Genomic DNA, 17,100 nt, shown 5'->3' on the forward strand with positions numbered 1-17,100 from the left:
TGAGGAGACATATAAGCTTCTTGAGTCTCCCCAAATCCTCCTCTCTGAAACAGAAGCCCCAGAGGTAGGTGGGGGGGGGGGGGGGGGGGGGGGGGGGGGGGTTTGTGGATTATGAGGAGGGTCTGGTTTCCTTTTATGATGTGGAGGCCAAGTCTCATATATAACCTGTTCTTTCACTGGTCAGTCTTTCACTGACAAAGTCTATTCATACTTCAGCCCCTGTCCAAAGTAGGTAAAAATGCTGTCCCACTCATTGTTACCCCACTCATATGAAGTGTCCATTAGGTAACTTTCAGAATCATTTAATAGGGTTCGATTATTAAAAAAAAAAATAAAATTCTTTTTTACCATAGGCTGTTATCATTACATTCATGACTGAATAAATCCTCCAGTGATTTCTGAATAAGGGACCATGTCAGGTGATCCACTCCAGAACTTTGGACAGTATAACCTACACATTCTTCCTTGTTAATTTGGTTAATCTATATAGGTGATTTCAAAAAATGATGATAGAAATATAAATCACAGCAAAGAGTTTTCTGCATTCCTTCACACTGTATCATTTCTTTTCATGCTCATTAATGTCAAAGGTATTCATTGCAACATGACTTGACAAATCACACTGTACTCGCCCTGTTGTTTAAAAACAGACATAATGAAATTAATCAAAAGCAAACCTTTATGACTATAGGTCAGCTACAGAAATTACGCTGAGAAACTTCAATGCGATAACATAATGCAAAATCCACACTGAAATGGAGTTTTCATTTGTTGAACAAAATACAAACACACAATACCATTATCAGTAAAATGTGTTTATTCATATTGGATTTACACATTTAAATTTATTCAAGTCTAATGAATTTGTTCTTTTTTTTTTTTACTTTATCTGACACATTCACTCCAAAATGAAAGAAAATATACAACAATATACCATTGGACCCACCTATTAACAATAATACAAAACCAAAGGGACAGAGAAAGAGGACAAAGTATAACTGGTTTACTGAGACACTGATCTGTGACTGGACACATTGTTTGAGCTGCCACACTGCTGTTGAGATTTCAGCTTCTTGTAATATTTCTGAAAGAGAGAGAGTGAGAATGAATTTCACAGTAAACAAGCTATCAGTGGTCAATGGTCACTTGCTGTATCCTGTCAACCCAGCACTAACTGAAGTAACTCAGGAAAAACTATTCACTTAAACAACAACAACAACAAAAAAAAGATCAGAAGGTTCTAGAGTGAATAAAACAGAGATGAAATTGGCCTTGCTGTGAACAACAGTACAGTAAATCTCAGAAAATGCTATATGGCCTGCTTCAGCTCTACACATGCTAGTTAAACGTTTACCTAGAATACAAGGAGCTTTCTGAATTATTATTTTAAAAATATATACGTTTTCCAATCTACAACAGGTACCTCCATATTCTGGTAATGGCGTAAACTGCTGCAGTGGCCTTTCTTCGCCGTCTCCTCGTTTCCGTAGAACAGAGAGCAGAGCTGGCAGAAGAAACCTGTCTTAGGCACTACGAATTCCAGCCCTATGAACAAAAAACAGAGCCGACATAAGACACAACCAAGTAAATACAAAGTACAGCAAACAAAAACACTACAAATGTGTCACAGCCAAATAGCTCTTATGTCTCTCAATGTTTACATTAAATATGACAGAACGAAGACACTGATGGAGTAGGTTGGAGGTGGTGGACTCTGTAAGGTTATGATGAGGGTTGATGTTGGAAGGCTGTATGTTTTGAGTGTGTCTCACCAATGGGGTTGTCAGGGCTGAATGGGGGTAAGGTAAAGTCTTTTTTCAGAGGTGACTGGGAGCGAGCTCTCTTATTCTCTGGACCTTGTTTCACCTCAGCTTCTCTCCTCTGCTTAGATTCTTCTGAAAAAGAGAAAATGGAACACTGAATGAAACCACAGAATAAGGCATTTATAAAAAAGAACTGTAGACTGATGGACTGAATGAAATCCCTCAACACAATAGATTGCCATGGGAAAGATCTTAAAGTCATAACTGCCCAAAAAGCTCTGAGAAATATTTCAAAAACAGGGGATATCTGTATTTGTGTATTTGTGAAAAAACCCAGGCATAACTTCAAGCTGTCTGAGACATCTCAAACTTCTCCATAATCACACATACTTTTGAACACTTCAGCACAGCTGATCTTTGTCCACCTTATTACCTTTGATTGTTTTTCTCTTGTCTACAGTGGGTTCAGAAGACAACGCTGTTTCTTGCTTTACTTCAGAATCCTGGACTTGAACCTGCCGCTCCTCCTCCTCCTCCTGCCCAGGGCAGGTGGCTTCTGTCCTGGCTGCAACTATGGCAGTCTCAGTCACCAAGTTCTGGAGGTCTGCTTTCAGTTCCAGATCTACTGAGTCTGCAGCTAAAGATGATTCTTCCAAGAGTGAGGACACCACAGCAGATTCCTCCGAACAGGGCGTCTCTGCTCCCTCAATCTTGTCACTGGTCTTTCCACTCATCCTTTTCCCCCGTGTGGATTTCCTCACTACAGGAAGCAAGAAGGTTCAGTCTTCCTCCTTTTGCGCATTAATAATATCAAGCTAAATCTTTGGAAACTATCAATGACACTACAAAACTATGGTAATATGTACCAATGAACACAAGGTACATGAGATGTACCAACAGATGGTAAAGAATGGATTGAGTTGCTGAAGCTACTTAAACATCCATTTTTCGGGGGTGCTGGAGCAATGTACGCTTTTGAGCCCACTGATTCTTTGCTAATCACAGGTGTGCCAAGCAAAATATTGTTTAAGTGTATTACGAGACATTTGATATTCATAGAATCATCTAATGAACAACTTTCAAATGACATATTCACTGCTAAAAAAATAAACTGAATGAGCCATCTCTGTAACGTTATGATGAATGAGTTACACTGCACTGTAAATTCAAGATGTACAAAAGTGATACACGGTGCAATACTGTCTCGCAACAGGCTCAGTCAGCAGATCAGGTGAGCATGTACCTGGAGTCTGGCGGGATCTCCTCTTGGTCCTTTTGCCTTTATCAGTGACTGACTCTCCCTCCTTTTCCTCCTCCTTCTTCTGAGGCTGCTCCTCTTCCTCTGCACCAACCTCGTCAACTGTCACGAAGTTCATCTCGCGTAGCACTTCTAAATCGTGACCTTCCTCATCCAGGGTGGGAGACCCCATTGCCTCTTCAGCCTGTGCTGGGACCTCAACGGCAGGGCTGGCAGTCTTGGCCTCTTCTTCCTCTTTGTCATCATCATCGCTTTTGGCCTCATCTAAGGTGACCAGAGTCTGCACAAAGGCAGAGGGAAGTCAGAAAGAAGACAGAGATCTTATGTATCATAGCACAGGAAATGAGGGATACAGAAATAAGACTGAAAAAAAACTAGTGGAAGCAATATTTTGATGTGATGGAGAGTTTTCAATTTTACAATTTAGTTATTTTTACAATTTAGTTATTTGGCAGACGCTTTTTCCAAAGCGACTTACAATTGGTGCATCAGTCGGATTTCTAATACCTTCAACAGAGATCATAATAAGACTGAGCGTCAAATTGCCCTTTCGCATTGCGCCCCTGGAATACTTTTACAAACAGAAATACAAGACAAAGGTTTTTTTGTTTTTTGTTTTTTGTTTTTTTTTGTTGTTTTTTTCAGCAGCATAACACAATAAAAACAAAAAAGAGGGAGTGCAAGTGAGAGTAAGATAAAAAGAGAGAGTGTACCAACCTCAGGGTTAAAAGCATCCACTAAATCTTCCTCCTGATTCACCTCCTCTTCATCTTCCTCCTCAACAATCTCATCCAGTGTAACCAGTCCTTGCAGCTCCTTCTCCAGATGCTCCTCAGCCCCCACCTCATCACCTCCAACCTCATCTACAGTCAACAGTGCTTCAGGATTCTCTCCTGCCTGCTGCTTCAGTAACTCCTCTTCCTCTGGTTCATCGTCAGGGAAGTCTTCTTCTTCTTCGCTAACCTCGTCAAGGGTTACCAGAGAGTTCTGAAGATCTTTAGGAGCTGCTCCATCTTTCTGCTCACCCTTTGTCTCATTTTGCATCTCAAAAATAGCGTTGGATTCTTTGTTTCCTACCGTTGACAGCTCCGCATCCTGATCTGCTAGGCTTCGTTGGGGGTCCTCCTTCTCCACTGCTACAGAGGAATCAAGCTGAAGGGTTTCTGTAACATGAGAGGGTCCATTTTCAGTATTTGTAGCCTGAATGGTTGAACCCACTGGTTGTGTCTGAGCTTTAGACACCTCTCCAATATCTTCTGTTGAAAGTGCTAGTGCTAGGTCTGCTGCCATCTCAGGCTCTGTCTTCTTGTCTCTCTCAGCAATGGGCATTTCCATTAGTGCAGCGGGTAAACTCTGAGAGGTAGCTAAACTCTCAACCTTCGTTATCCGAAGCCCCTCCACTATCTGCATTTGTGGTTCTACAGTTTCAGTGATTGGCTTGAAATCTGCAGATTCCACCTCCATTTCAGTCACATCATCACCTTTCTGTACATCAATTTCTGTTTTGATGTCCTTGTTGGTTTTTTGAGTCGTCTTGGATGTCTCTTTTTTAACTTGTTTTGCTCCGGCCCCAGGCCTGGGCCGGTGAGTTTTTGGGGTAGAGTCATCTGATTTCTTCTGAACTGAAGAGGCTGACGTGGCTGAGGTTTTGGGGACATCATCACTCCTCTTACGTTTGGGTGAAGGCTCTTCAGCAGAGGGAAGTTCTTCTTCTACTTCGTCCCTGACTTCATCCACTGTCACAAACTCATCCAGGTTAAATGGGAAATTGTCATCCAACAAATCGTCCATTTCTGCAGTCTGCAGACAACAAATGATGGATTAGGAAAACATCTAAATCTCCATGTCATCTCTGGTTTTTACCTAGTGAAAGTAAAACGCTCACCTTCTTCTCCTTTGTTTTAGAGTCACTTCTTGATGATCGCGTGGTCTTACTAGTACCATGGCTCTAAACATAAAAAAAACCCATTAAAATGTAACACCAGTTTCACGTTCTAGTACAACCCAATTGGTGTCTTCTGTGCTTGTAAGCTAGTACTGAGGTACCTCTTAGACAAGACCTCGGATCAGATCCTCCACAACTAATCACAAATTTGCCTCACAAGGCCTTCATGCAAAAAACTAATTCTTGTTCTGCTATCAGCATGGAAGAAAGATTATTCCTTATCCTTACCTTATGTTTAGATTCCTCATGGCCCCTACTTTTTTTGGAGGCAGGACTCCTGTCCTGCTTGCTCCTCCGTGAAGCTGAAGAGGAGGAACTTGAAGAACCTCCACGCCGCGTTGATGGTGGCTGCTCCTCGTCTGAGCTGGCTCTGCTCCTATGTCTGGAAGAAGATTCTCTCTCAGAAGACTCCCTGTGGCCATGTCTACCCTTATCACTACTGGTCTGAGACTTCTTCCCTTTGTCAGACAATGGTTTGTTGGTGTCACTTTTTTTGGAGGTGCTCTCAGCCTGCTTTTGCTTGGCTTCTTCCTCTGCACGTCTTAAAGAAGACTGCATACGACACTGGTGTACGGCTGCTTCCAGAGCCTTCAGGATCTCCTGGGTGACAGGCGGGAAGTCCAATGTTTTGTCGTGAGACGGGACTGGCTCAGCGTTGGACAGAGTTGGCTCGGGTGTAGTCAGATCACCTTGTTTGACCTCAGTATCATCTTTGACCTCAGCATCATTCTTGATATCAGTGCACTGTGTGGACTCTTTGGACGGGATACTATGTACCTCACTCAGTTCTACTGAAAGGGGGACCGGGACTGTGTCCTCAACAGAGTCTGTGCTAACCACAGAAATAGGATCTTCAGCCGACCCGGTCTTCTCCTCCTCGTTTTTACCCTGTTCAGTTGGCAAAGTCACTTTACCTATTGCAGGTGCCTTTTCAGCTTGTGCATCTTTTTGACTGTCAACAGCTGTCTTCTCACCTTCTTCTGATGGGTCCGTAGTGACACCATCTCCTGCTGATGCAGTTCTACCCTCTGATACAACTGTCTGATCTGTCTGGAGGACATCTTGACTGTCCATCTTGGGCCCACTCTCAGAGGCACTATCAGCTGTGGCAACTTCTACAGTTATGGTTACATCCATCTTGTTTCCAATCTCAGCAGTGTTATTAGTAGTTGCCGCAACTGGCGTAGAAGTAACATCCATTGCTGCATCATTCTCACTAAAAACGGTAGTGGTAGCCCCTTCTGCTGAAGCAGCTGTGTCTATCTTTGTTTCATTTTCACCTGTAATGTTGGCAGCGGCTTTCTCATCCATCTTCACCACCTTTTCAGTACCAGTGTTAGTGGCAGATGGTTCTGTCATGGCATCTACCTTCGCTACATCCTCAGTGACTGCGTTAGCAGTGGCCGGTTCTGCAGTGGTATCTACATTTTCAGTGATACCATCATCAGAGACAGCTTGAGGAGTGGCAGCTGTTTCTACAGGTTTAGCATCAGCATCAACAGTGTTAGTCTTAGCAGCAGGAGCAACGACAGGACTTTGGGTGTTTGTTGGTTTTGTTTTAGCCTGTGTCGTGGGTTTTACAGGAGCTTTAGCTCCTGACGCAGGACCTTTCTTTCCCGCTTTACTCGGCTTTGCAGCTGGTTTAGAGCTGGAAGAGGTTATAAAAAAATTATATGTCATTCAAACACTGTAAAGTGTAGTAATATAATGTGACTGAGGTTAAGTACATGATGGTGTTACACAGCTTCCTCTTACCCTTTTGTTTCTGGTTTCTTCTTGCCCTGCAAAGCAAGTAATACAGGATGTTTCAAGTTATAAAACCACACTGTTATTCTTTAACCTAAATACACAACTTACCAATTAAAATCCCAGCAGTTAAAAATTTCAAGAAATGTTGAAACCTTTCTTTTTCAAGAATGGAAAATAACAGAGTGAGTCAGCAGTACACACCTCATCAGGTGTCTTGGCAACTTTGGCCAGTGTAAAGCTGAGTGAGTTGTTCTGAACAATGCAGGGAAATTTGAGGAATCGACTGTGCACAGCTTTGGCGATGGTTGCATTCTCCATCTCAAAGATTATCTGAAAGAGAGCAGAAAAAAAGACTATTAACAAATCTCTAGCAAAATCTAGCAAAAATTATCATCTTAGAAGTTCTATTTGACATCTTTCAAATACTAGCACATTTTGGTACATAACCAGTTCTGTGCTGAATGCTAAATACACAGTGATTACCAACTCAGAAAAAAATTGCGAGTTTTGTGTGAAAAGATCTTTACTGCCACATTTCAAATCTAATAAAAATTTCGTAAGTGAACAGAACTCTTGAGAGTATCAGAAAGATAAACTTTTAACTTATTAAACTTATTAAAAATGGTATATATGATAAGGGCTGGGCAGTATGGCCTAAGATTTGAAGCACTGATGGTAATAGTATACTTTACAGTAGGTTTGTTTTGCTTAAAATTTCAGTAAAAATGCTCCTGAAGGGGCAAAGACAGACTGACAGACAGACAGACAGACAGAGATATAATGCAGACCAGCCTCACCCTGCCGTTGAGAGGCAGAGTCTGCCTGTAGGCACCAAAGCGTTTGATGAGGTCTTGAACCTCATTGATGGCACTCTGTCCACTGGGTACATTACTGACTGTGAGGAGTCGCTCAGGCAACGTAACAATCTCCTAAACACAAAGAGATGGACAAGGAAGGAACAGAGGAGAGGTCAAATGATCAGAACTTAGATTAGCCTACATATATATATATATATATATATATATAAAGTAAGTGTGTCTGTTTCAGCATGTGATCTGTATCTGCATCACCACCTATCTCTAAACTTCATATTATAGAAATGTATAAATATCATTTGTATAATGTCCATTTCAGCACCAAGTGTGAAAATGCTGTGTGTACCACTCACAGGCGACTTCTCCATTCCCATCAGAACTCTGAACAGTGACTCCTTAAATAAAAAAAAAATAATAATAATACAAAAAAAGAGTGAATACACTCATTAAAACTACTGCACTACTAGGTCAAATAAGGTCAATTAACCTAGAGATGAATATATCTGGGGTGACATTCATAAAAGCATTGAAATAATGGAGATATGACATCATTAAAACAAAGCATCACTCTGTTTCCCAAAAACCACTGCAGCCATCTTCAACTGAGTTACTCTACAAACAGAACTCAAAAAGCCACCACAGACTGCAATCTGTCCTCACTGGAGGAGATCTCGCTCTTTAGCAGCCTTAAGTGTCAATCCTGTATAAATGACTTATTTTGTCCTTACTGTGTAATTCAGGTCAATGGGTTGGGTCATCATGCTGATGGTTAACTCAGTCTCCTGTAGTTTGGCTGGAGTCTTCGAAAGGGCCTTCACCATAGCCTCAGCCGCTTCCATATTCGGCATCTCCAGGTATGCCTAAATTTGACCGTCAAACACATGGCAAATAACGTCGTACATCAGATCAGATAGACAGCCAGGTGGACTGATTACCGAATACCTTTTAAATGAGCCGATCATAAATCAGGCAGCTATGAAAAAACTATTCTCAATTATGGAAATGGACCATGAGAAATGGATTAGATTTTAGGCAATCAGTTTTTGGGATTACCTTTTGAAAACGCTTACCTTTTTCTGAGTGATGGCTATGACAGGCACAGAATTGAACCCATGGGGCAGGGCAAGTTTGGTCAGGTCATCCACAGTGACTCCTGTTTCAGGAAGACCAGATATCTCTACTACATTCTTCCTCCAGGGTATTTCCTAGTCAAAGAGTAGCAACAGAAAGTAATCAGTAAATAAGGGAGAAGAGCAGGTATGCTTCTCTCTGGAAGTGGACCCTATAAGTAACTCTTAAATGGAATATAAAACTACAAGGTGAAGACATAATGAAAGGCAAAATGATACTGAAAATGCAGAATAACATACCCTCTTTACAACTTTCTTGGCAACGGGTGTAGTTTCTGTGAAGGACAGTAAAACAAACAAAAAAAAGATTATTTATTTTCTGACACTTCTTGACCATCTCCATCTAATCACCTCTTTCACTCACGCGCACAAACACAGACGCACACACATCCACACGCAATACCTTCCAAATCAGACAACAGCAAAGTGATCATGTAAAACTCACCAAATATGGTCAAGTCAGGTAGTTTAGTCTGCAATCACTCACCCGAGGTTTCTGTGGGTGGTTTAGCTTTAACTGCCTGTGGTGTCTTTGTTGTTGGGGTCTCTTTTCTGTTATTACACAAACGAAGAGGACTGTCTTGTTATCCTAAAAAAACATTGATGAATAAAAACCTGAATAAGTTGGTGAAATCATCAGAGAGGAAATTCATGCTTACCTTTTGACAACAGGTTTCTTCTGATATTTGGAGCTCTTTGCATCGTCTTTGATATCCTATACAAACACATACATATATACACCATGAGACATGGTTAGTCATAAGCAATGGGAGAGACCGCTTTGAGGAGCTGGGCAAGCTCCTGAAAGCTGTGAAGATTTCAAGAGGAAAAATTGTGTGCAAAACTATCCTCATACCCTCTCCATGGAGATGTTGAGAATCTTGCCATGCATTGTCAGTTCTTTACAGTTTACAAGGGCTTTGGCATCTTCCTCCCTCTCCATACATACAGATGCCTGAGAGGAGTAACAGAACATACATATGAATTGTGCACTTGTGAACCCTTTGTACATTTCAGTGTTTTAAGAGTAAGAATTACCTACAAGCATCAAACATCGGGCACTGTAAATGGTCTGAAAATCTGTGATGACAGACTGGACTGGGAGGACTGAATGGCCATACATACCTCTCCTATAGCTTTAAGGAGAATAGCTGTATGGATCTTGCCAAATGGTTGGATGACATCAAATAGTTGTTGCCGGGTGCTGCCAATGGGTACTCCAGTGATTCTCAGCAAACAGGAAGTGCCGGGCGCAGTCGTCTTTTTCGGTTTCATGTTCTGAAAGACACCCGCATCCCCCAGTATGAAATAAAGTCAAACATATGATCCATTTAACTTCCCAACTACACACATGTTTTTTATAGCTTTACTATGTTTCAAACCAAAGATTTACAGCACATCAACCTGAGCCTCGATTAAGTCTCTCACCACTCGAGATGTCTCCGTGCTCCAGAAGTCAGTGAAGCTTCTACTTCCATTAACCTTCCTTTTTGACTATTATTATCATTATTATTATTATTATTATTATTATTATTATAATTATTATTATTTTGTAAAACTTTACCACAGACATCCCACACTCTAACTCAGAAGAAACGTCACAGAATTCAGTACCTCAAACAAATTTTTGAACTATGTGTTTTTTTTCTGGGAATTACAGGCCCCAGCAGATGTATTCTGCACACTAATCCCACCACGTAAATGATAACTAGTAGACAAACTGGCTCGAAATCTAATTCTATCTCTACAATCAACAATGGCTACACATGTCTCACCATGTTCAGATATGTCTTTCAGTGCTCCAGGAGATGCATCTCTATTGTAAAAGTTTGGGTTGAAAAATGGTAAAGTATCCCACTGCTTTATGCTTTTGGCACAAGGGAGAAGAAGCACATAATCCTAGAAAGTCAACAAGCACCCTAAAAATCTGCTTTCGTCAACTGACCATGTCAAACGCACCAAGAAATAACCTCTAGATTTGATCTTGGGCATTGTCTAGTGTCACATATTACCTTGGATGAGCTACTCTTTGGGAGAGAAGAGGTGTTGGACTTGCTCTTCTTAGAGGTAGGAGAGGAAGATTGTTTCCTGCCACTGCTCTTCGATGAGGAGGAAGAGGAACCACTCTTCTTCTTAGCCAGCTCAGCAAGCAGGGCTGGAGCCAAAGACTGCACCACAGCCTTCAGAGAGCTGCTGTCTGTGATCGAGGATAAGTCTGCAAGACAGAGGAGGAAAAGGAATCATCAAAAAGCCAGAGTGTTAGGCAAAATGTCTATGTCGTCAAATTTACAGCTCAGCTGACTGGGTTACCTGAGGATTCAATGAGCTTCTTGGCCAATCTCTCACTGCTGCTAGATCTTTGATGACGGGAGGGACTGTTTCGACGTGGGCTTATCCTGCGGGTTGTACGGGGTGGGGAGCGTCTGCTGTAGCCAGGTGATCTGGAGCGTTGTCTGGGCGGACTCCGTGACCGCCTTCGGTACGAGGACGGACTTGCACGAGGAACCCTGCGGGGGGACCTCGACCGGCTTCGACTACGCCTGTGTTTTCGCGGGCTTCGAGAGCGAGACCGGGACCGTGGGCGTCGGCCAGATGAGCCATGGTGGCGTCTGGGGCTGGGGGTTCTTGAGTAAGAATTTGATCGAGTATGCCTCTTGGGACTACGACGGTCAAGTTTGGGCTCATTTCTGCATATAATAAAACAGACAGAATTTGAACATGACAAAAAAGAGCCGTCGTGGCCAAAGCAATATAGAAATTCTTTAGATGAGGGAGCACCCAAGTGTATTTAATTCACCTTGTGACAGAGATAGTCTCCACATTCCAGTCAGGGTATCTAGGGAGAGAAATTTAAATTTTCTCCATAATTTGTAACAGAGTAAAATCAAACTATAAAAGGTTGCTAAGCAACCATGTGCTGCAGACAAGTTACAAAGACTCACTGTTTCCTCAGACGCCTACAGCTTTCAATGTGGAGGCTGGTGTTCTGGTGTTCAATCCAGTCCTGTCAATAAAGCAATACAAAAACAGTCTGCATGAGTTACCTCTGCCAGCTGTACCACAAGAACTGTCCACAGTGTTTATGCATTAAGAAAACAATTTTCCATTACCTTGAACATAAATATCTCAACAAAATTTTTTTTTTAAAAAGGTCAGAGTACTAATTTCTGGTTGGAAAAAAAATCTTAAGCATTTACAGACTGACTTCTTAAAATATTCAACAAAGGCAAAGGACAAACACAGGCACGTGGAAAATGTTTCAAACATTTCTCTATGCTATCCTGATATAGATAAAAAAAATTTAAAGCAGGGGTGAAAATAAACTTTTTATGACTTATATCAACAGTTGAGGCATCATTTCGAACACTGACTGATAATTCAGAATTCTTTGCACTTTCACTCATTCCCAGAACCAGCTCCGCAAATTAATAGAATGATGAATATTGCAAAGCAACAAATATTATGGGATGCTTCATATTTTATTCCCATTAGTAAACTGCAGAAAGCAGAAAAACAAAAAAGCTCTCTTCAACTGCATCGTAATACTGGATCCAGTGTAGTTCCCAGAAGACTCAGAAGAATTCACAAAGGGCCACTGAAGTCTTGCTCTACTGTCTCGGCAAACCGTGCTGACTGGAGAAAGGGTCAGGAGTCGACACCTAAAGTTCTTGATGGCTCTTCCTGGTGATCTTCAACTTCTGTATTAGCAGTCTCTCTTCAGAATTAAGTTAGGGGTTGAATCAGCATCCATATCTTCCTGAGGTTCTACAACTTGCCTTTTTCATCAACACAATTATAAAAGCACGAGGGCAAGTAATCTTCTGTTAAGGTTGTGTTGAGTTTCTCGAAGAGCTTTCGAAGAGCAAAAGACCTACATTACATAGCAACAGACTAACTGTCTCTCAATTGAAAAAGCTATAACACCATTCCTTTTCTATCAGCTTCAGTCTGATGAAAGCCAATTGCATAAAAGTCCCACTCCAAACATGGAAAGGTGAATTGTTTGAATTTTCTTGAATTACCTTTCGTAAACTCCCACTTAATTATGCTAAGCACTGAAATATTTTTGAACAAGTGATTCAAATTGGGAAGCTGCCTGGACAATGTATGGACTCATTGCCACATTATGAAACAAGCAATTAAATTTAACAAACATATTACAAAAACATTTTTCTTCATTTTATTTGATGATTAAAAGTAATACAGTTTAAGCTCATGGCCAGGCACACATTTAAAAAACACAATTGACCGGCTCAAGTCACAGCCACTGCCTTTTTTGGTCATTTGCACAAGAGGAAGGAAGATACTCACCTTCAACCGGACACATTCTATGTTACAGAGAGAGCACGTATGAGGAAAGATTCTTGGTGTAGCAGCTGAGTAATCATTCATCATGGTGGGTGTTGGGAGCCTCTTCATGCCGGGAGGGTTGCTTGAAGGAGGGGGGAACGCAGGGGGCCAGACAGTCTTTGGACCTCCGGTTATGTCACCTAAGGGCATCATGCCACCTTGGGAACCACCAGTAAGCGATGGAGGTAGAGGTGCAGGTCGGCCAACAGGTGCTGGAATAGGTTTGGACATTGGTAGTCTTCCTGGCAGAGATTTGGCACTTTTGGGATCTACACTGGGCGGAGGTGTCCGGAGATCCACAGCTGGAGGCTTCTGAAGATTCTGTGCTGAACCTGGAACCGAAACTTGTTGGCCGGGCTGAGGACGCTTGGGGAGCTCAACCCCACCAAAGGGTGACGCCGAAACTTCCCTTCCATATTTCGGTGACTCTTTGATAAGATGGTCTCGCTGATAGCTGTCTGTGCTCTCCTCAGAGAAGCCAAATTTGCTAGAATGTCCATAATCAATCACTTTGCTTTGCCGAGGTTCAGGGCCCAGCAGTTCTGCTGAAGGTCTTGTGTCCATGTCAGAGACGTTTCTCTTGGCTTTTCGTATGCGGATGTCTCGCAAAATGAAAGGCAGGTTATCGGGTGTAAGCTGGTCATCAGGGTAATGGCTCAGAAGCTCAAGGTCCTCATTTGAGAGTCCAAAGCTTGCCAAGATGCTGCTGGCACTCTCAGAGGTGTAGCGTCCAGGACGATGTTCAGAAGGTCCTGGGCTGTCCAAACCACCAGTGCTACGAAACCCTGTTGTTTGGAACACCTGAGAGGCACTGGAGGAGTGTGCTATACCCGGAGGACCAAAGAGCTTACTGGGTGTCTGGTAGCCAGACCAGTCCACCGAAGGCTCCTCTGATCTGCCTGGACCTTGAGATCCCTGGAAACCACTACTTCCTGAGGAGAGTAAATCTTCTCTGGGCTCCTTCCTCATTCGAGGGTCACCTTGTTTTGGCTGCGGCTGTAACATCTGGGCAAGGAGGCGAACTTCCTCTCGAGCACCTCGAATGTTCATGTCTATGGAAGCATCAAGGTCCCGGGATACCTGCGAAGGACGCTGGGCCATCTGCAGGCCCATCTGCGGGGATACCATGGGTGACATCATGCCCCCTCGGGGGCCGGACATAGAGCCAGGGGCTGAACCAATGCGAGATTGCCCAAGATCTAGAGCAGGCTGGGACCCAACACCATACTGGTTGGACATCATGGGTCTCTGGCTGCCCGAAAATGGCCCTGCACGGGGGTTATACAAGGGATGTGACATGGTGACCTTGAGCAGGTTGAGCAAGGTCAGTGCAGGTGAGGCAACCGCTGGGGCGCTAACGTTGCTAGCGGCAATTGCATTCAGTTGATGCAGTGCCAACTGGGTCTTAATCTGGGCCAACTGTAGTGAGGCCGGACCAAAAAGGGGCGAGCTTCCAAAGTTGTTCAGGGAATTCGCAACAGGCACACAATTTTCCAAGAACAATGAAAAGCTGAAAAAGTCGGAGGGAAAAAAAACACACACACACAAACAGTGTTATTGCCTCGTTGTCTTCAATTCCAGATACAGAAACGGCAAGTACGCTGGGACTTCCCCCCTTTTCTGTAACACACATTCAAACCTGCAGCTTCAAAAGTATCCAGACCATCTGTGAACATCAACACTGTTATCCTGGTTTCACTGAAGGGGGGAGAAACAGTAAGCAAAAAAAAAAAAAAAAAAAGACAGGGCAGACAGAGGAAAACATCATGCATCAGGATGGACAAACCTGATTTCACAAATATCATGCATGTATGGTGATGTCTCTTGGATTGAAAAGTGAATCATTTAAACAGCTCTGCAGCAGGGGTGGACAAATCATCTTTTATGATCCTCTCTAAACCAGTCCACTGGCGTACAAGAACTAAGAACTAAGCCTAAGCCCTATAGCCTATTTTGGCAGCCTAATTTAAAATGATCAAGACACAGTTTATGCACAAGTCAGATATTCTACACCAGAAAAACAGATGTTCTGGGTGCCCACACCATCAATTTGCCTACCCCTGTTGATAGCCAGGCCATCTATCTTCATATTTACTCATTTGTCTAGAATCTTCCAGAAAAAAATACATACACCCACTTCATACACAAAAGGTGTTACCTTATTTTGTAGTGAAATAGAGGCAAAAGTGCTGTAATCTGAATACAAGGCAGCCATTAAAAACACATGATAACCTTCACCTTAAAAAGCCTCAGTGAGACAACTTAAATCTCCAAATCATTCTCTGACAAGTGAAAAAAAAAAAGGGGAAAAAAAATGTGGTTCATCAACAACTGATATAATACTTGAAAAAGATTGTTTTCATGGAACAAACTGGACCAAAAATTAGTTTATTGACAATACCAAGAAACACTAATGTTACTTTAGCAATGTTGATTCAACAGCCCAACATGAGAAACTCAGCACGTGGTAGAGCTGTATTAAAAATTAATGTAGAGGCAATTAATAAACATCCTCGACTGTCAGACTATTTGAGAGCAGATTAAATTCTCTAAAGGAGAGCTAACCAAATGGAAAATATTTGATGCTTAGAAAATATCTGCTTGTTGCAGCCACGCTTAGGGTCTAGCATGGTGCACATAGTTGTTTGAGTTCATGTGAGGAAAAAAAAGGAAAGTATAGCCTAGATCAGGGTTCCTAACATCTGGTCCTGGAGGTCTGTCATCTTGTTGGTTTTCATATCTACCAAAGACTGTGGTTTGTGATTGGCCAGGGAGTAAACATCCATGCTTCCCATGTAATTAATCTATCTGTCATTAATGTTGAGGTAAGAGCAGAACCAGGAGGATTTCAGACCTCCAGGACTGGATCTGAGGAGCCCTGTTTCAGACAATCCATGTTATATTGTGAAAATACACATACATCCATGTTAGCCCACCCATCACCAGGGGCTGGTGTTAAATAACAGATTTGCATTGTTGATGTTTAAGTCCATAGGCACTGAGTATTTGTGCAGCTTTGTGACTCAAGGGAAAACAGAAAGAGATCAGTTCAGAACTGAACTGAAATTTCGCTGAGAAAATGGAACTTAAAAGTATACATTAACGTTCAACAAAAAAGCTGTTTTGATCCCAAAAGATAGACTGTTCACTTGTTGTTAATAACGCCCTGACACAGAAACCACCACACACTCGCCTTGTATGCGACACGATTGTTCGCGGACTCATATGGAATCGTCACAACAACCGAGGAACCCTCAGTTCGCATATTTAGTGGTAAAGTTACCTTCGCCGTTGTAATATTTCATTCGTGTTTCCATTACCATTTCAGATTATTAGTTTTCGCGTGGGTGGCTGGCGATTTTGACAGTTGTGGTGAATTCGATCTGTCGGTACTCAGCTAAGAAACTCACAGTTACATGTTCAATAATAAAATGGCCTCAATTGTTGGGAAAGGTTCCGTTCAGCAATGAGGTACAGTCAGACATCATGACCCTCCTTTACTGTGTCCTCATTTGACATTAATGACGCGACACTCAGCCATATCTCCACCCAGCTTAAACGCTGCGCTGCATATCAATGACTTTTAGGCCGCCATTACCTTGGTGCATTTAAGATTTCAGAGAACCGCTGCTTCGCCAAGCATATTGTCGATAAGACCGGTATCCTACGACAGTGACCCGACAGATCCCAATGCAAAGTGAAACATCCCAGAGCTAGCTTTTGTGCCTCCCTCGTTAGCACAGAGTAGACCGTTCACGTTACCTGCTTCATAGCTAAATGGCTAACTGTACAAGTTGTCAAACAACGAAAACGCAAATCTGTCATCGAATTACTTGTTGAAACCGTCTACACACGCTACTGCATGTTAAGCATCTACAAGGCATATATGCAAAGTAAATAAAAATGGAGCAGTTGTTAGGTGAATGCATTATTTATGTCTAAACGTTAGCTAGGCCTCATCGGAGTGCTACTCAGTTCAGTTTCGAAACAGTTTTGCGCAACCCACACTTCACATAGGAACTGGCTTTTCAAATCTACATGGATATACCTCATCAGTACAGATGTGTTGTAATATAACATACCTGGCTGT

At 42.3% G+C, this 17,100-nt stretch overlaps 1 protein-coding gene across 1 annotated transcript in view; it reads right to left on the bottom strand.

Moving 5' to 3' along the window:
• Window positions 1-922: 922 nt before the first annotated feature.
• LOC115816262 (zinc finger protein 638) overlaps window positions 923-17,100 on the bottom strand; it is a 31,140-nt gene continuing 14,962 nt past the window's right edge. The window contains exons 2-25 of the mRNA XM_030779228.1: window positions 12,972-14,520; window positions 11,603-11,664; window positions 11,458-11,496; window positions 10,971-11,347; window positions 10,673-10,875; window positions 9,786-9,938; window positions 9,517-9,615; window positions 9,320-9,375; window positions 9,148-9,212; window positions 8,901-8,935; window positions 8,601-8,735; window positions 8,259-8,390; window positions 7,884-7,925; window positions 7,513-7,644; window positions 6,917-7,045; window positions 6,722-6,747; window positions 5,195-6,614; window positions 4,907-4,969; window positions 3,739-4,821; window positions 3,007-3,301; window positions 2,197-2,523; window positions 1,773-1,895; window positions 1,424-1,545; window positions 923-1,084 (exon numbers count right to left, since the gene is read on the bottom strand). Of these exons, the coding sequence (XP_030635088.1) occupies window positions 1,004-1,084; window positions 1,424-1,545; window positions 1,773-1,895; window positions 2,197-2,523; window positions 3,007-3,301; window positions 3,739-4,821; window positions 4,907-4,969; window positions 5,195-6,614; window positions 6,722-6,747; window positions 6,917-7,045; window positions 7,513-7,644; window positions 7,884-7,925; window positions 8,259-8,390; window positions 8,601-8,735; window positions 8,901-8,935; window positions 9,148-9,212; window positions 9,320-9,375; window positions 9,517-9,615; window positions 9,786-9,938; window positions 10,673-10,875; window positions 10,971-11,347; window positions 11,458-11,496; window positions 11,603-11,664; window positions 12,972-14,520 (6,748 nt within the window). The 3' untranslated portion in view covers window positions 923-1,003. The remainder of the gene's footprint in view (window positions 1,085-1,423; window positions 1,546-1,772; window positions 1,896-2,196; window positions 2,524-3,006; window positions 3,302-3,738; window positions 4,822-4,906; window positions 4,970-5,194; window positions 6,615-6,721; window positions 6,748-6,916; window positions 7,046-7,512; window positions 7,645-7,883; window positions 7,926-8,258; window positions 8,391-8,600; window positions 8,736-8,900; window positions 8,936-9,147; window positions 9,213-9,319; window positions 9,376-9,516; window positions 9,616-9,785; window positions 9,939-10,672; window positions 10,876-10,970; window positions 11,348-11,457; window positions 11,497-11,602; window positions 11,665-12,971; window positions 14,521-17,100) is intronic.

This window comes from Chanos chanos, chromosome 7 (genome assembly GCF_902362185.1).
Source record: "Chanos chanos chromosome 7, fChaCha1.1, whole genome shotgun sequence".
Taxonomy (NCBI): Eukaryota; Metazoa; Chordata; class Actinopteri; order Gonorynchiformes; family Chanidae; genus Chanos; species Chanos chanos.